The sequence below is a fragment of the Peromyscus leucopus genome, chromosome 23 (assembly GCF_004664715.2).
Source record: "Peromyscus leucopus breed LL Stock chromosome 23, UCI_PerLeu_2.1, whole genome shotgun sequence".
Classification (NCBI taxonomy): domain Eukaryota; kingdom Metazoa; phylum Chordata; class Mammalia; order Rodentia; family Cricetidae; genus Peromyscus; species Peromyscus leucopus.
The window spans coordinates 13,806,383-13,831,626 of record NC_051082.1 but is presented as its reverse complement, the minus strand read 5'-3'; the positions used below and the strand labels follow the sequence as shown (position 1 = coordinate 13,831,626).

The 25,244-nt window shown below is 44.6% G+C and overlaps 1 protein-coding gene across 3 annotated transcripts in view; it reads left to right on the top strand.

Moving 5' to 3' along the window:
* Positions 1-24,738, top strand: part of Ift81 (intraflagellar transport 81) — a 71,350-nt gene extending 46,612 nt beyond the window's left edge. For 2 of the 3 annotated variants that reach the window (XM_037198693.1, XM_028885889.2), the window contains 8 exons: positions 1,392-1,541; positions 5,303-5,431; positions 7,303-7,392; positions 13,317-13,403; positions 14,965-15,036; positions 15,520-15,605; positions 20,054-20,099; positions 24,034-24,216. In XM_037198693.1, coding sequence (XP_037054588.1) covers positions 1,392-1,541; positions 5,303-5,431; positions 7,303-7,392; positions 13,317-13,403; positions 14,965-15,036; positions 15,520-15,605; positions 20,054-20,099; positions 24,034-24,216 — 843 coding nt within the window. Of the gene's footprint in view, positions 1-1,391; positions 1,542-5,302; positions 5,432-7,302; positions 7,393-13,316; positions 13,404-14,964; positions 15,037-15,519; positions 15,606-20,053; positions 20,100-24,033 lie in introns of all 3 variants that reach the window. The other variant, XM_028885888.1, reaches the window with a different exon arrangement.
* The last annotated feature ends 506 nt before the right edge of the window (positions 24,739-25,244 follow it).

The following is a 25,244-nucleotide window of genomic DNA, read 5'->3' as shown; positions in this document are numbered from 1 at the left end:
TGTTCCTCTTCAGTAGTTTCTCATGCAGTATTTTTTAAAGATTTATTTATTATGTATACAGCATTCTGCCTGCATGTGTCCCTGCAGGCCAGAAGAGGGCACCAGATCTCATTACAGGTAGTTGTGAGCCACCCTGTGGTTGCTGGGAACTGAACTCATGACCTTTGGAAGAGCAGTTGGTGTTCTTAACCACTGAGCCATCTCTCCAGCCCTTATGCAGTATTCTTAACTTCTTAAATTTTAGGATGAGTCCCTATCCTGTGTCTGAGATGCTTCCTAAGGAAATGGCCACAGTCTACTCCTCAGGTGACAGTAGTCACTGTGGCCGACCCTGGTTTTCTGTATTGAGCCCAGAAAATCGAGTAAACTTCTAGCAGAACACAGTCATTCATGAAACTCCATGATGAGACCAGGCCAGAGCTACTCATGGCCTCTTCCTTCTCTAGGCCTTTGTACTGTTAGAGAGTTGAATTTCTGTTTTGTTTGTTTGGTTGGTTAGTTGATTGTTTTTTCCTTATTTATAAAGTTGTGTTTTGTTTTTGTTTTGTTTTTTGGTGAGTTTTTGTTTGTTTGTTGTTTTTCAAGACAGGGTTTCTCTGTGTAGTTTTAGTGCCTGTCCGGGATCTCGCTCTGTAGACCAAGCTGGCCTCGAACTCACAGAGATCCGCTTGGCTCTGCCTCCCGAGTGCTGGGATTAAAGGTGTGTGCCACTACTGCCTGATTTATTTATGAAGTTTTAAGTGAAAAGCTTCTATATAAGAATTCAGGGGGTTGGGGATTTATCTCAGTGGTAGAGCGCTTGCCTAGCAAGCACAAGGCCCTGGGTTCGGTCCTCAGCTCCAAAAAAAGAATTCAGAATATTTGAGTTCGAAAATGAAGACACACACACACACACACACACACACACACAGAGAGAGAGAGAGAGAGAGAGAGAGAGAGAGAGTTTAATTAAGCAGTTAGTCTTGATTCTGGAGAGATGACTCAGTGATTAAGAGCACTTGTTGCTCTTACAGAGGAACCAGGTTCATAGCTGGGCATGGTGGCACATGCCTGGCTAGCCTGGTCTACATAACAAGTTCTAGGACAGCCAGGACTTCATGGAGAAACAAAGACGAACCAGGGTCAGTTCACAGCACCAATGTGGCGGCTCACACCAACAGTCACTGTAGTTCCAAGGAGTCTGTTACCCTCTCCTGACTGCTCTGTCTCCTGCCTGCATGTGGTACATACAAACACACATTAAATGCATAAATATTAAGCAATCCGTCTGTATGAGTTTTCTAAGAAAACTAGGTTATTGTGTATTTGTGATGCATGGACTGCTAAGTAGAGAGGAGAAACTTTCTAATAAAATGTGTTTATTTATAATGCTTGGGTACTTTTTTTTGCAGTTCAAGAGATATGTCAGTAAACTTCGAAGCAAGAGTACAGTTTTCAAAAAGAAGCATCAGATAATAGCTGAATTTAAGGCTGAATTTGGTCTCTTGCAAAGGACAGAAGAACTTCTTAAGCAACGTCAGGAAACCATTCAGCATCAACTGGTAATACTGTTTTATCTTGGCTGCTAAAAATACAAATGTCAAGAGGTTTATGACTTGTAACTTTATGCTGAGGTCATTGTTTTTACTGGAAAATCATATAATTATTAATTTTCTTTGACTAATTACAGAGATGTCATATAAGCTGATTCATTTATTTTTTAATGCAGCAGTAAGCACTGCCTTTTAAAAATATGTGTGCTAACTTTGGGGTTATTAATAGATGTTGGAAGCCCAAGTTGGTTTTTCTTTTGGTTAGCTAGTTAATATGAGTAAAATTATCATTCCAAGAAAGTGATTGTAAAACATTATTTATCATGGCCTACACATGCACTTCCAAGGAGCTTTGGAAAGAAATCCCCAGGGAAGGCGCTGTGGGGAAGTTTGCCTGCAGCCTTGCCCTCATGTTTGGGTTATGTGGTTGGCAGGTGAGAGTTGAAACCCTGCCGTGGAGCTCCTCTGAATGCCAGGTCCCTGCCGTTCTCCTGTGGGACACTTTCCCTCTCTGTCCCGTGGGGAAGCTATTTCATCAGGATGCTGCTGTGACCGAGCAGTGCTGGCAGAGGTCAAGGGCATTTCACACGTCGTTGACAATATGAACTTTGCCCTTCGTGATGATTTGCATGGTCTGCTTCCCGAGAACTTAGGACTGAAAATTTACCATGAACCAAACATGGATCCCGACAGCACTCGCTTCAGGACCGACAGTAATAGTTGCATTTTTGTTGAGATTGTTTCCTAATTCCCATGGCCTTGACTTACAATCAAACATCTGGGGATGTTTCAGGTTCCTCTTGTGCTCTGGATGTCTAATTCCACTGTATCTGTCCCGGTCATTAGTGTTTCTCTTCCCTTTACTTGAACTCCACTTACTTCTATGGTAGACTTCGTCGCCATTCCCCATGGCCATTCTTATTGATACTACATTTGTCTGTCAGTCATGTTTGTTCATGTGTGTGTGTGTGTGTCACGGCATGTGTGGAGGTCAGAGGACAACCTCTAGGAGTCTGTTTTCTCCTTCCACCACGTGGGTCCCAGGGATCATACTCGCCAGGCTTTGCAGCAGGTGCCCTCACCCCTGAGCCATCTCATCAGCCCCTTTTTGTCTTATTGATTATGTGTTTCACTTTTTCCTTTCTTTTTTTTTTTCATTCCCTATTACTGTTTCTCATAGTGAGTTACTTTGGATTGTTGATTGTTTTGTGTTTTGCTACCTTCTTTTATTTTTTTAGATTTATTGTATTTTTTATGTGTATAAGTCTTTAGCCTGTATATATGTATGTGTACCACGTGTGTACCTGGTGTCCACAGGGTTCAGAAGAGAACATCAGATCCCCTGGAACTAGAGTTACAAATGGTTGTGAGCTGCCACGTGGGTGCTGGGAACCAAACTTGGGTCCTCTATAAGAGCAGCCAGTGCTTTTAACTTCTGAGCCATCTTTCCAGGCCTGGTTTGCTACCTTTCTTTATTTATCTGTAATTTTTATTGGCTGTCAGGCTCCATGTGTTTATATTTTCATGGCCCTGGCTATAATTTTCCTTCCAACGGAGTTGGTTTTTGTCTTTGTTTTTGTTTTTTATATTTCTGTGTAACAGCTCTGGCTGTCCTCGAACTCACTTCATAGATCAGACTGGCTTCAAAGTCACAGAAATGCACCTGCCTCTGCCTCCCGAGTGCTGGGATTAAAGGTGTGCGCCATCACCGCCTTGCAGGATTTAAATTTTTTTTCCCTTTCAGATCACTTTAATCCAATTGAAGGATGTCATTAGAGCTGATATTTGTCTAGTTTTCAGTATTCATAAGGATACAGTCCTTATGCCTCTATCAGGGACTTTATTCCTTGGAATTGGTTGTTACTGTTGGGCCCAGATCTGACTGTGAGGTTATACCTGTACTTCTGAGATGCAGCCCTTCTGAGGCATTGGCTGGAGGACGGGGCACTTACCAGCACCCCAGATGTTGACAAGTCTGAGCTGCTCCCTCTGTCTCCCTCGTATGGTGAAAATGTTGACATCTGTGTCCCTCTCTTAAGCAGTCATATCCGGTTTCTGAGTATCTTCCTCAGGTGTGCACAGCTTAGGGTTTGATTTTGCCTGTCCACGGATTGTGTACAGAACTGTAAGCTTTTTCTCTGTGATTCCTTCTTCTCTTTATGTCTAGTCCTGTTGGCAGCCCAGAAATCCAACCCTTTGGAATGAATTTATTTACTTATTTTTGTTTTTTGAGACAGGGCTTCTCCGTGTAGTTTTGGTGTCTGTCCTGGATCTCACTCTGTAGACCAGGATGGCCTTGAACTCACAGAGATCCTCCTGTCTCTGCCTCCCAAGTGCTGGGATTAAAGGCATGCGCCGCCAGCCACCACCTGTTTGGAATATTCTCCAATGGTATTTTTTATTCTTCTTTGAGATGAGGTCTTCTGTGTAGACTAGGCTGCCCTAAAACTCACTATGTAGTCAGAGCTAGCCTTGAACTCCTGATCCCCCTGCCTCGGTCTTCTGAGCTCTGGAACTACAGTCATGTGCCACCATGCCTGGCTTCCAGTAAGGTTTTGGGGTTTTTGTTGTTGTTGTTGTTGTTGTTGTTTTCGAGACAGGGTTTCTCTGTGTGGTTTTGGTGCGTGTCCTGGAACTCACTCTGTAGACCAGGCTGGCCTTGAACTCACAGAGATCCACCTGCCTCTACCTCCCAAGTGCTGGGATTAAAGGCATGCGCCACCACTGCTCTGCCTCCAATAAGGTTTTAAAACTTACCATGCCACCGAAACTTCTCATTAGATCACAAGTACCTTCAATTGTGAGTCCTTTTCTTTATCAACCTTTTAGCAGCATGTAACGTAGCTGAGCATCCCCTCTTCCCTGGAACGTTTTCAGGCACTCGGGAGATGACTCAGTCAGTCAACTGCTTGCCCTGTGAGCAGGAGAACCCGAGTCAAAGTCACGTGCACCAGTCCAAGCCCGTGACCCTGGCACCAGGGAGGCAGAGACCAGACCACCACTGGGGCTCCCTGGCAAGCCAGGCTAGCCAAATGGCTGAGCTCTAGGTTCAGCGAGAAACACTGTCTCACGAAACTATGGTGGACAACTGGGGTCAACCTCTGGTCTCCACACAAATGCAACCTCGCATACACGTGCATATGCAACACATTTTTCCTCTCGTCTTCCAGGATGTTACCTTCACATGTTTTCTTCCAAACTCCATAGTGGGGAGGGGGGGGTCCCACTTCTGTACTTCCTCATAGCTTTACTCAGATGTCATACACTTTCTCTAATAACCTTATGATTTAAGTCTTCACCTTGAATATGGTCTACTTACTGATCTTTGTATTGTGTACTTATTTCCACTAGAAATAAGCTTTTTGAGGGAGGAGTCTCTCTCTTTTTTGTTGCTGCTCTCCACTGGAGCCTAGAACCAAAGCTAGTATATCAGAAGTGCCAGATAAGTGAATGAATGCAACTTGTCACTTAGGAATGCATGCCTTCACCAAATACTTACTGAGTACACCATGTGGCTCAGGTTCCACACTAAGAATATAGTGTTATTTGAGAGTCTGAAATTAGATATACTTCCTGTGCTTCTGAAGAGAGCGTGGCATCTGTGAATGTAGGTTTAGAGTGAATAAAGACGTGTTCCTGGATGAAATAATAAGTGAGGTGAGGGCAGATTGTCTCTCTGCAAACTTATCATTCACAACTTTTCAACAGAAATAGAAAGCGCTTCTCATGGGAAAAAGATGTCAACACTCATGGCCCTTCATTTCTTCCAGCGAACCATTGAAGAGAAGAAGGGTGTATCTGGGTACAGTTACACCCAAGAAGAGCTAGAAAGGGTGTCGGCCCTCAAGAGTGAGGTTGATGAGATGAAAGGCCGAACCCTGGACGACATGTCTGAAATGGTAAAGACACCTCTGTCTTGTTTATTTTATTGACTTATATGGTTAGAAGGCAGGTTTTTTATGTCTAATCTTCAGTTAAACATTTAAATATTAGTCTTCATACAGTGTTTACTTTATACTCTTTTGCCACATGCTTGCATGGCTCCAGGGGTTGAGCTAGCTGGGGCGGTGAGGGAGTGAAGACAGACACACAGGCACGTGGGCAGAAAAGGGGGGCAGGTGGTCTGAGCTCGTGGGTAGGGAGGCTGCAGCCCCCACACCACGCCTAGCTGTTGACTATATGCCGCTGCACCGGGGGTGGGTCAAGCCAATAGGAGCAGGTCCCTGCAGGGCAGCAGTCTTCAGACTGTAAACAGCCACAGGGAGAAAGCCATGGTGGACATGTTCGGCACACACTGTCGACTTTCCCACTTAGACCAGAGGAAGGTTTTGTCCCTCCCTGGGGACTCAGGCGTCGGTCCTTGGCTCATGTCAGCAACACACATTTATTCAAGACTTCACTCTCTTCCTACATTCTTTCATCTATTTTTTTAAAATCAATCTCTTGAATTTTTCCATTGCAATATGATTGTTCAGCTTAAACAGTGTATACCGCCGGGCGGTGGTGGCGCACACCTTTAATCCCAGCACTCGAGAGGCAGAGGCAAGCAGATCTTTGTGAGTTTGAGGCTAGCCTGGTCTACAAAGTGAGATCCAGGAAACCAAAAAAAAAAAAAAAAAAAAAAAAAAAAAAGTGTATACCTTGTATCTTACTATAGCATTAAAGAAGGATTTATGGTAAAAATAAGTCCTAGAATTACTCGTCACTGTGGATGCCCATGATGTTCCAATTCAGGGCCGCTGTCCTCCAGATGCGCTGGGACATTTTCATCAGGTGTCATAATTTTGACATCTTTCACTATTGGTAAATGGTTGCTGCCCCCAAACTCAGAGACTATCCTGGGTATTATCCTAGAACTTTCTGGTTTTGCCCAAGTCTAGTTCCTAAAAAAAAGATTAGTATTTAGTATAGAGGAGGCCTTCAGGACCCCTGCTCTTAATTCGGGTTAAGTATATTGGACTCACCCATGCATATTTATGTGTATTTTACATGACCTCCTGGGGTGCATGTGTCTTAACACTGTATCACTATAGTGGCATACAGGTAACTTTGTAGTTTCTTTATGCAATCAGTGTTAGATTACAAACATTTCCTCATCATGTTTTGCAATCGTGATCATTGACATTTGGAACCAGTAAGTGGCATTTCACCTTGCTAAGAAGTTAACATCTGGGCTGGAGAGATGGCTCAGGGGTTAAGAGCACTGACTGCTCTTCTGGAGGTCCTGAGTTCAATTCCCAGCAACCACATGGTGGCTCACAACCACCTGTAATGAGATCTGGTGCCCTCTTCTGGCCTGCAGGGATACATGCAGGCAGAATACTGTATACTTAATAAATAAATAAATAAATAAATAAATCTTAAAAAAAAAAAAAAAAGAAGTTAACATCTACTAGCCAGGCGTAGTAGCACACACTTTTAGTTCCAGCACTTGGGAGGCAGAGGCGAAAGGATCTCTCTGAGTTCGAGGCCAGCCTGGTCTACATAGTGAGTTCTAGGACAGCCAGAGCTACATAATGACACCCTGTCTCCTGCCTCCCACCCCCCACCCCACCACCACACCACACCACCCCGCAAAAAGAAAACAAACAAACAAAAAAGAAAGAAAAAGGAAATTAACATTTACTAAATCCCTTTCCTGTAGTTCGCACTGAGGTGATTGACAGGTTTTATTTTCTTTAAGTCTTTATTTAACTGCAATAGTATTTTTATGTATGTAGCATTTTTTTTTCATTTTTGTAGATGTCATGTTTTTTGTTTTGAATGACAGGTGAAGAAACTGAATTCCCTGGTGTCAGAAAAGAAGTCAGCTCTGGCCCCGGTTATAAAAGAACTTCGACAGCTGCGGGAGAGGTGCCAGGTAAGTTTGACTCCGAAGTGTGTGTAGCTCTGCCCTGCTTAGATGGACTGGGGGACTCGGAGTATTTTATTGGGAGAAAATGGAAAGGAAATTATTGTTCCTGCGTTGCTGTGACATAAGCCAGTGATTATGTGGCCCACAAAGGTTTTACTGAATTGATGCTACTTACTTTGTCTTAAATTAATGAGGGTTGGGGAGGAGGAGGAATTCAAATAGAAATACAGACTGCAGCCAGATGAAAATTTTCTTTTAAATCATTTGCGTTTGAGAGCTGTAAGAATTAAGCCCGATTCTCTGTGGCCCGGTCAAGGCAGGGCATCACTAAAGTCAGCCATCGATGGCAGGCTTACTGTCCTGGCAGGCCTGGGGAGGCAGAAGACAGCAGGGTAAGTCCAGGTGCCGTTACTTGGATGCTGAGTGTAGCCACTGCTTTAAAGATGGACGGTCAGAAGATAAGCCCTCCACAGCGGGATCCAGCGGCCTCTGCCATTTGCCGTTAGCAATTACTCCCTCATCATTCTCTGTGGTAATTGTACATCTGAGTGGGAGCCATTTTTTTTTTTTTTTTTTTTTTTTGGTTTTTCGAGACAGGGTTTCTCTGCGTAGCTTTGCGCCTTTCCTGGAGCTCACTTGGTAGCCCAGGCTGGCCTCGAACTCACAGAGATCCGCCTGGCTCTGCCTCCCGAGTGCTGGGATTAAAGGCGTGCGCCACCACCGCCCGGCAGAGTGGGAGCCATTTTGCCTGTGCCTGAGGATGGAACTAGAAAACCAGCTCTACGTGAACACCATCTGTCAGCGTCAGCGCCGGAGTGGAAAATCACAGAGACTTTGGAATCCGTTAGACAGACTTTGCTTCTTACAGAAAAGGCCATGCAGTCGGAGATAGGTTTAGTAGCTTAGCAGAGAGACAAATGGGAGATGAAAGTAGGGTCTGACTCTAGCCTGGGAATTGTCTTCTTCTTTTTTTTAAGACATGGTCTTTCTCTTCTATTGTGTAGTATTTGTATAGCCGTCACATCATGCCTGGTGACACTATCATATGTTTAAAGACCAAGAGTATTTTAAAATATTGTAAACTTCTAACTTTAATGGGCTACCCTCAAGTATTTAGGGAATTCTACAACTACCTATTACATTTAGAATGCATTCTAAAATTGAATATTACAACTATTTAAAATCAAGTGTATCATCAATTCAAGATTTACAACTACAATTTATCTAGATTTTTATAATCTGTAACTATGGGCAGCTGGTGGCGCACGCCTTTAATCCCAGCACTCGGGAGGCAGAGTCAGGTAGATCTCTGTGAGTTCGAGGCCAGCCTGGTCCAGGACAGGCACCAAAACTACACAGAGAAACATTGTCTTGAAACACCAATAAATAAATAAATAAATAAATAAATAAATAAATAAATAAATAAATAAGTAAATAAATAAATAAATGTCATCTGTAACTAGAACAGCGTCTTGAAAAGTTTATTCTCTTAGAGGCAATTGTATAGCTGTGTAATTAAATGAAATAATTACATGTAATTGCTAATATATCAGTTTAAAGTATATAAGCTGATAATTTAGTTTTCTTGAAATACTTTTTACTGATTCGTTGCTTTTTTTCTCTTAAAAGTAAAGCTAAGCTGAATGTGGTAGAGCTAGAAGGACCAGAGGTCCAAGGTCATCCTTGGTTGTAGCTACATCTTGAGCTGGAAGCCAGCATGGGCTCCAGGAGATCCTGTCTCAAAAAACTACAAAAACCCAAAACTATACATAGGTCAAGCCGCACAGAATTGTTTAAGGGAAAGAAAATGGAGTAGGGATGCAGATCTCAGTTGGTAGAGTGCTTGCCTGGCCTGCACAGAACCCCAGGTTCAGTCCCCAGCACCGAATGGAACTGGGCCTGTGGCAGACACCTGCAACCCAGCCCTTGAAGCAGCCTGGGGTGGAAGGGAATTGAGGTCACCTTGGACCACAGAGGCTGCTGCTATAGAGGGGCAGCCACGCCCCTCTGCAGCTTTCTCTCCATCCCAGGCCTAAGGCCCGGCCTCGTGTCCCATCCAGTTCCTTCACTAAGCTGCTAAATCCCCAGTCTACAGAAGCCCTGTTACCTTGCGGTAAGGCCTTCTCCCCTTTAAAAGCTGTGACTGTGTGTTCTAGCTTGTGGTTTTGTCTTAGCCATTCTGTGTCTAGCTGTGTTAATCACTCATTTCCTCAGATAGCATCTATTAACTCCCACCTTGAAAAGTGAGGAAACTGGTTTGGTTTGGTCTTACTAACTTCTTCTCACCGTTTTTAACTTGTTCGCCTCCTCTGGCAGCAGAGTTTGTTACTATAGTGTTGTCTTTCAGTGTGTGCCTGTGTGCTTTGATTATGTCACACTGTTGTAGCTGGGAGAGACACCCTTGACATTCTCCCACTTGCTCCTAGCAACGTTTTTTTAAAACAAGAAAATTGCCAGGTGGTGGTGGCGCACACCTTTAACCCCAGCACTCAGGAGCAGAGGCAGGCGGATCTGAGTTCGAGGCCAGCCTGGGCTACAGAGCAAATTTAAGGCCAGCCAGGGCTACACAGAGAAACCCTGTCTTGAAAAACAAAAACCACCACCATCACCAAGATAATAAACTCCATGTGTGGTGTGTTTTACCACACCTAAAAACTGCTCACAAAATCAAACAGACAGAAATCCTTTCCTGGTGAGCTATGTCTTCTCTTTCTGGTTTCTGATTACTGGTTTCTGGTTACTCTTGATGCTTTTCCTGGGGCGGTTTTGCTCACGAAGCTGGTGAGACAGGTTCCATGTTGCTTTGGTGTGCATCCTTTAGTTCTTCTCCCTCAGCCTTCTGTGCCCTTGTGATGTGCTGTGTGTCCTGCACACAGGGAGCTGGCCTTTGTGTGACTGTGCTGCCCTGCGTCTACTCGGATCGTGGGTGTCTGCACTTTCCCTCTCGTGTATCCTGCGTACCATGCTGGTTCTTTGCTTAAGTTCTTCCTGTCCCCTTCCATTCCAGGAGCCGATTTTTCTTCCTTTATTTCCTTCCTTTCTGTCCTCTTTTGTCTTCTACTTTAATTATAATTTCCACCTTTTCAAACTTATTCTTGACTTAATAAACACTAAGGTTAAGTAGCATCATTTACCAATACACAGACTTTTTAGAATAATTGAACACCCCAGTCCTCCCCACACACAGGTGGTGGTGCCCTCTGGCATTCTATTTTCTTCTTATCTCTCCATCTCTGAGAGTAGCTGTCATGGGGTTTTTACTGTCTTAATTCCTACTTTATAGGCCATGTCTGGTTTAGATTCACCTCATGGTTACCAGTGCTCACCATTGCTCCCTATATTTCACACCTTCCTTTCAAGCAGTCACGCTCCCTGAAGGTCATTCGTTTGTTTGTACGTTCATTCATTCATCCATCCATTCATTCATTCATTCATTTGTTTGTATGGGGGCGCATAAAGGTCAGAAGAGGGCATAGATGGAGTTCAGAGAGGTTGTGGGCCTCCTGACATGGTGCTGGTAACCACACTCAAGCCCTCTGGCTGTGAGCCTCGCCTTCGACCCATCTCTCCAGCCCTCAAATTCTGTTTTTTGGTTCATTCATTTTATTTGTGTGTGTGTGTGTGTGTGTGTGTGTGTACTAATGTCTGTCTCTTATTGTGTGAAACAGAGTATGACTGACTCACACCCCTCCTCTTCTCTCAACCTCCTAAAAGCCAGGATTACAGGCATGTGCCACCATGCCCCATGGATTGTGTGTCTCTTGAATCCCGGCAGCAGGTGGCGGTCATTCAGTTATCTGGTCTAATGTTTTGGAATCGTCATAAGCGAGGAGCTAGTTTGGGGCTAATACCTCGGCTTGCAAGTTGTTAGCCCATGTGGGTGGAGAGACCTAAACCTCCAGTCAGCCTGAGTTCAGGCACCCATGGCAGTCATGCTGTGTCTTGATTGATTTGGATTTCAAATTCACAGACTAAGGGAAAAAAAGCTGTCATCGGTCAGTCATTGGGATACAGGTCTTTAATCTCAGCACTCCAGAGGCAGAGGCAGGCAGGCAGATCTCTGAGTTTGAGACCAGACTGGTCTACATAGTAAGTTTAAGTTCCAGACCAGCCAGAACTACATAGTAATACCCTGTTTGTTTGGGGTTTTTGTTTGTTTGTTTGTTTGGGCTTTTTTTTTTTTTTTTTTTTTTCCGAGACAGGGTTTCTCTGTGTAGCTTTGCGCCTTTCCTGGAACTCACTTGGTAGCCCAGGCTGGCCTCGAACTCACAGAGATCTGCCTGGCTCTGCCTCCCGAGTGCTGGGATTAAGGGAGTGTGCCACCACCGCCCGGCTGTTTGTTCGTTTTTAAAGGAAGCTGTCATCAACTGTAGCAAGCTCATCTTATTGAGAAGCTGTTGAAGTATACACAGCTGCTGCCCTTTTTCCTACTTAGGGGACAGATGATTGTTACATCCATTTATTTTGGGGTGTGTGTGTGTGTGTGTGTGTGTGTGTGTGTGTGTGTGTGTGTGTACACATGTACATACGTGGGAGTTGGAGGACAACTTGTGGGAGTCGGTATTCCGCCCCCCATACATGGGATTGAATTTGGAGGTCAGGCTTGTCTCCAAGTGCTGGTACCCACTGAGCCAGCTCACTGGCCTCCCTCAGCTCGTTTTGATACACACAGATCCTCTCAGTCTTTCTGCTGTTGTGGAAATGTACCCAAGCCATATGGAGTCCACACTACAGAGACAGCACGTACCACACGACTCCTCCACGGCGGTGCTCGCTCATATCCAAGAATGCTACTGTGTGGAACCAAGGTCGTTTTCAGGCTGACTTGACCCTTACTCTTTAACCCCTGACCCTTTGGAAGTTCCCACATTGAGATCAGCTTGGGTCTGCCATGGGGTCCTCAGTCCCAGCTCCTCACCCTCGTGTTCCCAGTGGTTTCTTCTACCCTGTGCATATCTCTACCCCTCTGCTGTCCAGACTCATTTCCCGAAGAGAGCCACTGTCCATCTCTTGTTTCTAGTTGTGATGATCCCGCTTCCTTGGCAATTCAGCTTAGCTCTGGGTTTTAGCAAGTATTTACAGATACTTAGCATACCTGTGTATTTGCAGCAGATTTTTAGATTATCTCCCTCAAAATATGTGACTACATTTGGAAACTCCTAAAGAAGCCTGAGCTCATGCTGACTCTGCCCTTCATAGCAGTGGAGTCATTCTGAATCTTCTCTGAGCATCGTGTAGAAGTAACAGTCAGTGCCTCCTTCAGGATGTTGTAAGGTTTCATTATTGTCCAGGGCCCAGTTCCTGGGCCCTAATAGGGTTCAGAAAGTTCTTATCATGCTCTCTGTACCTCTTCATCCTCTTCTGGATATTCTCAGACCCACTCTGACAATGGACGGCTCATCCGTTCCAGAGTTTTCCTCCTCCTTTGCTTCCAACCCTTCACACACGATATTCCATTTGTTTTTGTTTTAAAAGTATTTCCTCCCCCTTGCTCACCTTACCCTACCCATTCTCACTAATCCCTCCTTCTGAGTGTAGCTATCAGTTTCTCCAGGAAGTCGGGCCCACTGACCCCCAAGCCTGGGTCAGGGCTGAGGGTCCTATGTGCGCCTGTCCAGGCTGCCTCTGTCCACTGAAGCTCTTGGAACCTGTGTGCTCTGAGCATTACGTAGGGGAATGCTGTTTTGTTCACTGTTGTATTCCCGGCTCCTAAGCAAGAGCCTGGCACACAGATGAGGACATGGTAGCTATTATTCTTATCAGCACCTCCATCTGTCATAATTCTCAAATGTCCGATTGTTGTCTAAATAACTCGTCAGTCTGCCAAGGTGCTTAGAGTTGAGTGACGAGACTGACAAGGACGTGCATTGTTTCGGAGCCACGTTTTATGCGTTTGTTCTTCACTTCATCATTTGCCCTTTTCAAACTAGGAACTGACCCAGGAGTGTGACGAGAAGAAAGCCCAGTATGATAGCTGCGCGGCAGGCCTGGAAAGCAATCGGTCCAAATTGGAACAGGTAAGAAGGGAGTTTTTATTTCAATGCTTTAGCACAAGCTACCCATGTGTGACGTTCTCACACCCTCAGTTCTTACATTCTTTATCGTCATCTCCTAGCCCGCCTCCAAAGCATCAGAAATCTTGATTCCTTTAAACTCTATATTCATACACTGAATTTTTCCATCCGTACCATATTCTCTTGCCCTGACTCTGTAGTAACCATCTATCCGATGCTCTTGTCTTCCTACATTTGATCTCCCAGAGCAGACAAAGAAACTAGTTTCAAATATAGGCCACCCTCCATTGACTTCCCACCGCGCTAGAGTGAAAGTTAACCTCCGGATTCTGTGGTGCGGGCTCCGCCTGCCTTGTCAAGGTCATTCCGGTGTCCTGCGGTCCTCCTTGTCCGGCACTCCAGACTGGCCAAGCTCGGTCCCACCTCCAGGCTTTTGTGTGTACTCTTCTCTCTGCAGGGACACTCTGTCTTCTCTCCCTTTATTTCCATCACATGGACCTCAGCCTGAAAGTCATTGCCTCCTCAAAGACTCTTCTTTCTTTCTTTCTTTCTTTCTTTCTTTCTTTCTTTCTTTCTTTCTTTCTTTCTTTCTTTCTTTCTCTCTTTCTCTCTTTCTCTCTTTCTCTCTTTCTCTCTTTCTCTCTCTCTCTCTTTCTTTCTTTCTTTCTCTCTCTCTCTTTCTTTCTTTCTTTCTTTCTTTCTTTCTCTCTTTCTCTCTTTCTCTCTCTCTCTCTCTCTCTTTCTCTCTTTCTCTCTCTTTCTTTCTTTCTTTCTTTCTCTCTCTCTCTCTCTCTCTTTCTTTCTTTCTTTCTCTCTTTCTCTCTTTCTCTCTTTCTTTCTCTCTTTCTCTCTCTCTCTCTCTTTCTCTCTTTCTTTCTTTCTTTCTTTCTTTCTCTCTCTCTCTCTCTCTCTTTCTCTCTCTCTCTCTCTTCTTTCTTTCTTTCTTTCTTTCTTTCTTTCTTTCTTTCTTTCTTTCTTTCTTTCTTTCTTTCTTTCTTTCTAGATTTATTTGTTCTTGTTTATGAGTGTTCTGTCTTCATGCACACCGGGAAGAATCTGATCCCACTATCCATGGTTGTAAGCTACAATGTGGTCACTGGGAATTGAACTCAGAACCTCTGAAAGAGCAGTCAAGTGCTCTTAACTGCTGAGCCATCTCTCCAGCCCCTCAAAGACTTTCCTGATCACTCTCCCTAGCGTTTCCCATCTCCTCATCAGCCTGGTGCACCTTTCTGTGCCATGGACCCCACATTAACACCTGTACTCATCGGAAATATCCTTCATTCCTATTTCCTTGTTTAGGAGAGCAGAGACCTGACTGTTTTCCTCAGTGCTGTGTCCCTAGCTCTTAGCAGAATGCTGGGCACAGTAGAGCGTAGAGTAACTGCAGCTGCTGGTTAGAAAGTGCTGGGAGCAGTCTGGGACCCGTGGTACCCACGCCGTTACTGTGGCCGAGCTTGTGCTGAGAGATGATTCTGATGCTCACTCTTCTGTTGTGCACGTAAAGCCACCTTCTCTTGTATCCTTTCAATAATCGCTGCCCATTTAACATTCTATATTGCAGGAAGTGCGAGCGCTCCGTGAAGAATGTATTCAGGAGGAAAGTAAATACCATTATACGAACTGTGTGATTAAGGTAAGCCAAAGAATGTGCATCAGAAGCCTTCCTGAAAATTTTAAATATTGTCATTTGTTTGCTTGTTTGTTTTTGTTTTTCAAGATGGGGTCTCTCGATCTAGTCTTGACTGATCTAAAGCTCACTATGTAGACCAGGCTGGGCTCGAACTCAAAGAGGTCTGCCTGCCTCTGCTTTCTGAGGGCTGGGATCAAAGACACGCATCACCAGGCCTGGCTAAAACTTATTCCATTGGTTGATGGATTGATGGATTGATTGATTGGGTCTGTGTGTGCCCGTGAACACCATGTGCCCGGGTGCAGCTGTGGAGGTTGGAGAACAGCTTGCGGGATTTGGGTCTCTCCTCCAGCTGTGTTGGTCCTGGTGCTGGAACTCGGGTTGTTGGACTTTGTGGCAGGTACCTTTACCTGCTGAGCCATTTTGGAGGCCCCTTCTGAGGTCCCCCAGCAAAAGAGACTTCCTGAAGCCTGTCTTTGCCTTTAGAACCTGGAAGTTCAGCTTCGTCGGGCGACTGATGAGATGAAGGCGTACGTCTCTTCCGATCAACAGGAAAAAAGGAAAGCAATCAGGCAAGTCATTTTTATGTTTGTACCGACTCACTCAGTGTTTTCACCTGTGAGGTTTATAACTAAGATAGAAACATACAGAGCGTTACAGCTATCACATGCTAAGCTACCACTGAAGACTGAACCTTAGGCTCTTCTAGCCCTCCTAACGGAGTAGGAATACATATAATTGTATTGCTTGCTTGCTTTTTCTCATGTAGTAAATATTTATATAAAATGTAAAATTTACACTTTGGCTGCCTCTAAGCATGCAGTTAGTGGCCCTGATTTTATTTGCAGTGCTGAGCCATGAGCGTTACCTGGCTCCAAACCCTTTCAAGTTCCATTAAATCGTTAACCCCCACTCCCACCTCCGAGGACACGTGCTCTTGTCTGTTTGCTCTTCATAAGCATTAAGGTTTTAATGTTGTCTCTCTAAGCGCCCGTGGCTGGCACTCTGGACATCTGCTTGTTAATTGTGCAGGGTGACGACTGCCTTTTAGCTGGAAACCATGTGACTGCAGCACTGTCAGCCTTTGAAAAGAGAACGGGGTGTAAATGCTGCCTCGTCCTTAAATGGTGACGAAAGTCTCAACTTGTGGCCCACTGTAATGAATCAGCGCTTGCCTTCAAAAATACATTTATAGCTAAATTGCAAGTTGTAATAAAACGCAGTAATGGAAGATAAGCCTTCTTCGCCCATCATCACAGTTCAGATGTTCTTTTTTTTACTGTCCAGGAAGAAGACAAAAGGGTAGGGGTCACATTTGAAGCTGCAGTGCATATTTTGAGGGGCTGTGCATTGGTGTTACCGGAAGGAACCTAGGAAGTAGTCTGTAGCAGTCTATGTAGTACACTGGAGGGCAAGCCAGAGTGGAGCTCCCCTGTGAAGAGAGTGATTTTAATACTTGCTGTCACATATGAAACTCTACAAGTCCTTATTCAGGTCCTTCCAAGGAGTGTAAACTTTGCTCTTATGGTCTGGTCTATATTGTCAGTGGTAAGAAATGAGAATAGTTGATTTGTTCTTGAAAATTAGACATTTTAGAAATTTAATTCACTTCTTCAAGGTTATCAGTCTAAAAAGGAAGAAAGAAATAATTGCTTCTGAACTGTTAAATGACTGATCATTTTCTGACAGGGTGTGTGTACTTCATCACTAAAAAATCAGTATGGGGCCAGCAGGGTTCATTAGTGGGTAAGGGCGCGTACTGCCAACCCTGATGACCTGGGTTTAACCCCCAGAACCCACATAGCAAAAGAAGAGAACCGAGTCCCACAAGTTATTCTCTGACCTCCACACGTGCTGTGGCACAGGTGTTTGAATGTGCATACACATACGAAATAAATAAATGCCAAATGTTTTTTTCTTCTTTTTGTTTTTCAAGACAGGGTTTCTCTGTATAGCTTTGCTCATTTCCTGGAACTCGCTTTGGAGACCAGGCTGGCTTCAAACTCACAGAGATCCGCCTGGCTCTGCCTCCCGAGTGCTGGGATTAAAGGCGTGCGCCACCACCGCCCGGCCATAATTCTTATTTAAAACAAAATCAAAAAGTTGGTGAGGAGGCTCCATGGGTGAGGTGCTCACTGTACAGAAATGAGGACCTGAATGGGAGTCTCCAGAGCCCACATAAAGAACAGATACGGTTGCCAGGCAGTGATGGCACACGCCTCTAATCCCAGCACTTGGGAGGCAGAGGCAGGCAGATCTGAGAGTTGGAGGCCAGCCTGGTCTACAGAGTGAGTTCCAGGACAGCCAGACAGCCAGGGCTACACAGAGAAACCCTGTCTCAAAAAAAAAAAAAAACAAAAAAAAAAAAAAACACAAAGGACAGATGTGGTGGCATGTGCTTATAACCCCAGCACTGAGCTCAGAGACAGGCGTGTGCCATGGGGTTCACTGGCCAACCGGTCCATCCAAACACACGGTCTGGGTTCGGTACGAGAGACTGCTTTAGACATAAGGAAGGGAAGCACGTGAGAAAGGCTGAAATCCACCTCTGGCTTCTCCACAGCGTGCGTGCGTGCGTGCGTGCGTGCGTGCGTGCGTGCGTGCGTGCGTGCGTAGACCAGTCTTACCGACTGCCATCTTCCCTAGGTGTTGAATGGAAAAGCACTGTGCCGTGACTACAGCGTCCGGTCAAATGTTATAGAAAGGAGCCAGCAAAATGAGTGGGAGGGAGGAGGTGCTTGCCACCAAGCCTGACAACCTGACTAAGGCCCCTGGGACCCCCTACAGTGTGGCAGATGAGGACACACTCCTGCAGGTGTCCACTGATGCACGTGTGCAGATGGGAGTGCACACACGGGCACAACTAAATTCAAAAATTGTAATGAAAAAATAATTCTGAGGAATAATGTGAAAAACTAGTGTTGGTTACATTGTAAATTCATGGATAAATGTCCAAAAATATTACTACAGAGACAAAAACTTACTGTCATTCCATTTTCAATATTCTGGTTCTTTTTAATTAACCTCAAGGTTTAAGAAACAGCCTGGGTTTGATATTGTTGTTGTTGTTGTTGTTGTTTTTAACCCCACCCCCAACTGCCATCTCACCAGGGTCCCGGGTACAAACTAGAGCCTGTACGTGCCAGGTTGGGGCTAGCATACTACTACAATAAGCCTGTTGGTGTCCTGAGAAATTTTATATAAATGAGAATGCCAGTACAATTTGGACAGGTCTCAGACCTAAGATACTGGTGAATTCGTGAGGTCCTTAAAGTCATCTGAGCTGTGGCCATACTTTGTCCCACCCTGGGACAGGGTCTCTCTGTGTAGCCCTGGCTGTCCTGGAACTCACTCTGTAGCCCAGGCTGGCCTTGAACTCAGAGATCCACCTGCCTCTGCCTCCCGAGTGCTGGATTAAAAGTGTGTACCACTGGGGGTGGAGGGGGGTTGGCGCACACCTTTAATCCCAGCATGCATTCTTCTTGGGTTACTACGGCACTTAACTCGTCCTAGCAGTCATCTGGGGAATGTGGAAAGCAAGCAGCTGGACCTTGTTTCATGAATTTCAAGGGCAAAATCGAGGCTCATGGGATTGTTGAGGGTCTCCACCCTTGTTCCTGTGTGCAGACGCCACCTGTGCTTCCCCACAAGGACACGCGTGCTTTCTCTGCCACTCTCCTTGGCTTAGTGACTCTCGTTCCTCTGCTGCAGAGGCATGATCGTTCGCTGCTGCTGCTGCTGCTGCTGCTGCTGCTGCTGCTGCTGGATTTTCCCTTTTGTGGTTTATGATATCTTAGATTCTCCATCTTATCTTGCTTTATTCTTCTAATAGTACAATCTAAGTTTGCACAGAGAGATAAAAAAACAATGTTTGCCTTTAAATCTAGCCAGGCATGGTAGTACAGGCCTTTAATCCCTGCACTCAGGAGGCAGAGGCAGGTGGATCACTGTAAGTTCAAGACCAGGGCTTTTACACAGAAAAACCGTGTCTGGAAACATCCCTCCCCGCAAGTAAACAAACAAACAATTACAAGATCTAAAGTCTCCTTCCATATCCCTTATTTAGTTAGGTTTTTTATTGCTGTGATAAAACACCATTGACCAAAATCAATTTAGGGAGGAAAAGGTTTATGTCAGATTCTAAGTATTGGGAAGTCAGGACAGGAACTCGAGCAGGGCAGGAACCTGGAGGCAGGCGCTGAAGCGGAGGCCATGGAGGGGTGCTGCTCACTGGCTTGCTCCTCATGGCTTGTGCAGCCTGCTTTCTTATACCCAAGACCATCAGCTCTGGAGTGGCATCGCCCACAGTGACCAGGGCCCTTTTACCTTCATTACTGATTAGAAAATGCCTTGCAGCCTTACCTCTAGCCCGGTCTTGTGGAGGCATTTTCTCAGTGGAGAGTCCCTTTTCCTAATGACTTCCGCTTGTGTCAAGTTGGCATAAACTAGTCTGGACACTCGCCATCTGTTCCTTAATCTTTACCCTTCAGTCTGTGACATTAACATGTCACCTACTTTAAATCTTGCTTTTTTTCTTATGCAGCATTAAAATATGATTGTACTTTGATTTTTAAATACATTTATTGTTTTACTTTAAATTGAGTTTTTTATCTTATAAAAACATTTTTAAAACCAAAAACTATTCATTATGGAGTAGCCTATATGGATATTGAGTGCTTTCAAGATGAGCATGTTGACATACACCTGTTTCCTTCACACTTGGCAAGGCAATGTGACATTTAAACAAATTGTTTGCCTTTGTTTTAAGGGTAGATTAACCAAAAATAGTACTTAACATCTTAATTTTCTCAACTTAATTTCCCATATAATGCTGCGCCCTCCCCCTTTACATTACTGTTTACTAGAAGAAATGACTAAACCTGAAGAAAAACAAAGTATCTGAGGAGCTTCATTCTGATTCTGCCCTGGCTGTACATGGATATCGATATGCTCATTTATAATTTAGTTGTGTGTTTGAATGAACTCAAGTTGAAGTTAAATCATTGTGTTGACTCCCTAGGGAACAGTACACCAAAAATATTACTGAACAAGAAAACCTTGGTAAGGTAAGAATGATTTTTTTAGTCTTTCTAATTCAGACTGTTGCAGAGCTCTGACATTGTCATTCTTTTGGAAGGCTCCAGTTTCAGGGGTGTTAATTCCTTTCTTAAGAATTGAAGGGGACCAGTGAGATAGCACTGAGTGTTAGTGTGGTTAGCCTGGTGACCTGAGTTTGTTCTCCAGGACTCCTACACTAGAAGTGTAGGATAACCAACTCCCTTAGAGGTCCTCTGACCTCCAGACACATCTCGTTCGTGCGTGCGGTGGCACTTTTAATCCTAGTACTTGGAGGCAGAGGCAGGTGGATCTCTGTGAGTTCAAGGCCAGCCTGGTCTACAGAGTGAATTCCAGGACAGCCAGGGCTACACAGAGAAACCCTATTTTAAAAAACCATTTAAAAAAATAAATAAATAAGTAGAAAGAAAGGAAGAAAGAAAGAAAGTAAGAAAGAAAGAGAAAATAAATTAATGTATTTGAATTAGTTTATATAAACATTCATTTGTAAAATACATTAACAATAGCTGTTTAGATTTTTAGAAGTTAGCATAATTGTCAATAAACTTTCATCTAAAGAGTTCATGTTATGTTAATATGAAACTATTCCCCTGTTTCTCTTATTTAGCGAAGTCCTGGGGGGCTGGAGAGATGGCTCAGTGGTTAAGAGCACTGGCTGCTCTTCTAGAGGACCAGGGTCAGTTCCCATCACCCACATGGTGACTCACGACTGTCTATAACTACAATTCCAGAAGTTCCAAAGTCCCCTTCTGGCCTCTGGGGGCACAAGGCATGCATGTGGTATAAACATTCATGCAGACAAAACACTCCTCTCTCTCTCTCTCTCTCTCCCTCCCTCCCTCTCCCCCTCCCTCCCCCCCCCCTCACACACACACCACAATCTTTTAATTAGGAAAAGTGTCTGGATGGATGTTAATGTGTACAGAAATGTTTATGAAATCTTAAATCCCTTTACAAACTTAATTTCTAAGTCATTGACAGCTTAACCTTGGGCTGGGTGAAGCTCGGTGGTAATTCACATGCTGACCATGTACAAGAGCCTGGTTCCAGTCTGTAGCACCAAGAAGAAGTTCCTGCTCCTTCCAGTGTGGTGTTTTACTTCAGCAGGATCTCGGGGAAGCTGTGGGAGCAGGGGGATATAAAGTAGTATTTTGAAGCAGAATGAGCGGGACTGAGCCATACCACAACCTCAGCTCCCTACTCCTCACGTGGGGAGAGGATCTCAACTGCCATGGCAGCCCAGAGTAAAGCTAGTGTTTCCAAGAGTGTGTTGTACACACATGCAGAGGCCAGAGACCTCCAAGTGCCCTCTTGTACTGCTCTCTCCCCATTCCCTTGAGACAGGGGCTGGCATTGGACTGTGAGAGCTGAGGTCGTCCCTGTCTCTGAACCCACTCTGAGGTTCCGGGTGGAGGTGCTGGGATCCCAAACCAGGTCCTCACGCTGGAGCAGCAAACACTCTTTCCCACTGAGCGTCTCCTCCACCCGGAGTCGGCTCTTTAAATAATCTTTAGAGGTTGCTAGCATTTTTGCCAAAGAAATTATTTCAGTAATACAAGAAAAGTTATAGTTTAGGTTTACCATATCTGAAAAAGTCATGCTCAGAACTCGTAAAATTCTTAGTCAATTCTTAGACTTGATGGTCTTTCCAAATACTTCTAATCTGTGAACATAAACATGTTTGTGGTGAGATACATCACTCACAACATAAATTTTCACATGCTAATCATGTGCTTTTCTGTATTATATAAAAAAAATGGTTGGTTGCGTTACAATTTTATCTGAAATCCTCCTGTGTGTTCTCTCCCTGTTTCCTGTTGTATTTGCTTTTAGTATCCATAACTGGGGTGGGCAGTATTTAATCAGTGGTTTAAATCTCGCCTCCATCCTGGTTCATCCTCTTATTTGGGCAAGCCTCAGCCCCCGGCACTGTCATGTGTCCTGCGTGGTGACGAGCTGTGGCCTAAGAGAGGAAAGATGAGTGTGTTCCTGTGCGCGGCTGCTGTGAGTTCACTTGTCTCCTCACACCGTGGTCCGCTGCTCTTCTGTCACACTCTTTCCATGTCTGTACACTGCCAGCCCCACCCCTCTTCCTCGCTGGCTCTTCTTTCTGGCTGCTCTTTTCAGTCAGCCTTCCTCAGTTTCCAGAACCAAAGCATATTTTTGCAATTAGTCGAAAACATTTTGTACTTCTCTTTATAGTTATAGTCAGTGAGTAAAACAGTTTTAGCAGGTGGAACTATCCAGGCTGTTAGTAACAAAAATAATTCTGGGGGCTGCAGAGATGGCTCGGTGGTTAAAAGCACTGTCTGCTTTCCCCCAGGACCCTGGTTCAAATCCCAGCACCTACATGGCAGCTCACATGTATCTGTAACTCTAGTTCCAGGGGATCCAATGCCCTCTTCTGGCCTTCATAGGGACCATACATGCACATGGTGCACAGGCATACATACATACATACAGGCAAAACACCCATACATATAAAGCAAAAAGAAACAAGTCTTTCTTTCTTTCTTTCTTTTTTTGAGACAGAGTTTCTCTGTGTAGCCCTGGAGTCCTGTAATTCACTTTGTAGACCAGGCTGGCCTAGAACTCAGAGATCCTCCTGTCTCTGGTCTTATTTATAAAAAATATTTCTCATAAAAATTTTGGCTTTTTAAATGGTAAACACCTTTTTATAAAATCACTGCTGTCTCTGAAGAAGATATGCATGTGGTTTGATCATTTGAACTTACATAGACTGTACATGATTTCAGGGTCAAATCTAGCATCTAACGATAACATACACAACACAATACAGGTTATCAAGTGTTTCCATCTGTGTTAGCACATGAAGAAGAAGAGTCTAAGGCACATAGTTTTATTATTCCGTTACTAGCTGCAGTTGGCAGTTGAGAAAGCTGAGTCCAGGGACCCGAGACTTTGCTTCCAACTGGTGACAGAGCCACAGCTGAACCTCAGACCAGACTCTTCCCCATTCCTTTGTCTCCCCCTCCCCTCCCCTCCCTCCCCTCCCCTTCCATCCTGTACCCTCCCTCCCTTCCTTCCCTCCCCTTCCATCCTGTACCCTCCCCTCCTTTTCCTTCCCCTCCCTTCCATCCTGTACCCTCCCCTCCCCTCCCCCTCCCTCCCCTTCCCATCCTGTACCCTCCCCTCCCCTCCCCTTCCATCCCCTTCCATCCTGTACCCTCCCCTCCCTCCCCCTCCCCTCCCCTTCCATCCTGTACCCTCCCCTCCCCTCTGTTCCCCTCCCCTCTCTTCCCTTCCCCTTCCATCCTGTACCCTCCCCTCCCCTCTGTTCCCCTCCCCTCTCTTCCCTTCCCCTTCCATCCTGTACCCTCCCCTCCCCTCTCTTCCCTTCCTCTTCCATCCTGTACCCTCCCTTCCCCTCTCCTCACTTCCCCTCCCCTCCTCTCCTTCCCCCCCTCTCCTCATCTCCCCCTCCCCTCCCCTCCTTTTGTTTTCTCCTGATTTTGTTTGTTTGTTTCTTACACATGACCTTAGCCCAAAGGCTGAGAAGCAATATGTCTGTTTGTTTGGTGTGTGGCCGTTGCCTGCATGTACATAACTGTACCACACGCGTGTATCAGAGCCCTGGACTGGAGTTCCAGATGGTTGTGAGGCACCATGTAGGTGCTGGGACTCAGACCTGAGTCTTCTGCAAGAATAGCAAGTGTTCTTAACCCCCAAGTCATCGCTCCAGCTCCCTTTTCTGATCCTTTTAACTTCAGGTTATCCTTCAGGTACCTTAAGTTTAGTTAACTTTTTAAATATTCTTAGTGAAAATGTCTTAGAGGAGCACATAGTTGCTTTGTTATCACTTATGAAATGTACAAAACATGCCATACTCCTCTGCCTCATGATGACAGAAGTCAGTCTCTTTAACCAATAATTTATTATTACTGTTTTTGTTTTTAATGGTAGAAACTCCGGGAAAAGCAAAAGGCTGTACGAGAAAGCCATGGTCCAAATATGAAGCAAGCAAAGATGTGGCGTGATCTCGAGCAGCTGATGGAATGTAAAAAGCAGTGCTTTCTAAAGCAACAAAACCAAGTTTCCATCGGTCAGGTCATTCAGGAGGGCGGAGAGGACCGCCTGGTGCTCTGAGCCCGGTGTGGATGGCCGATGGCCGTGAGGGCGTCACCCGCACAATGCGCTTCCTTCTTGGAAGGGATTTATTTGTTCATCCTTTGCTTTTTCAGACTCCTTCCTCCTAAAATTGTCTTGGAAAATGAAGCGAAAGCAGATTGGGTCTTTTTACCACGGAGTTGTTTGTTTAGTTTAGACGTCAAGTGGTATCCTGAGTTTTATGAGAAAGGGACTAAGCTTGCTATCTGTAATGTAAACATGTGTCCATTAAGGACCATCTAGTTTTTAAAGCTGTAATAACCGGTGGATTAATGTTTTCTCGATCTTTTTCCCGACTTCAGAGGACTCTTTTAGGAACTAGTATCTCTTGTTTTGAAGAAACGTTTGTCTGAAGTCAGCAGCCCCTAGGGTTTCACATCAGTTTCTTCCTCTTCTATAAATGCAAGCCTGTTTAACATTTGGAAAAGTGTTGCTTCTCTCCATGTGATTTAAAAGCAAATAAAGCCTGGACCATGGCATGGCTGTTGATCTGAAATAATATACTGGTGTCAGTTTTTTCTTTTACAAGTATTTTATAATATTCACTTCTCATCTTACAGGATTATTACTCATTTTCACCAAACATTGAATGGAGAGCTAGTAATACAATCATACGATTGTACTGAGGACTGCTATTATAAATATAAAAATTGTCATAAAATTTGGATGTGACGTGGACTAGAAAGCTAACACAAGATTCCTGGTGAAATTTAGGAGTCCAAAGTGCTTCCGGCCTCTGCTTCATTTGGCTAGATACTTAAAGATTGCTTTGGTTTTCCTTAAAGAAAGATAGTAAACTCGTATGTTCTCTTTTGCTTCATTTTGGTTTCAATCTGTTTTTCAAAATTCTTGCCTTTAGATTTGAAAACTCAGGTTTTTAAATTGTTAGTCTGTCCTTCATAGGCTAGTTCTTTGTAGCTGCCCTTTAAAGAAAAGGAATGAAAATTTGTGTTGTGTAAAATATACAGACATGCATCTCTTTGTCCCAAGTTTGATCTGCTCTTAAT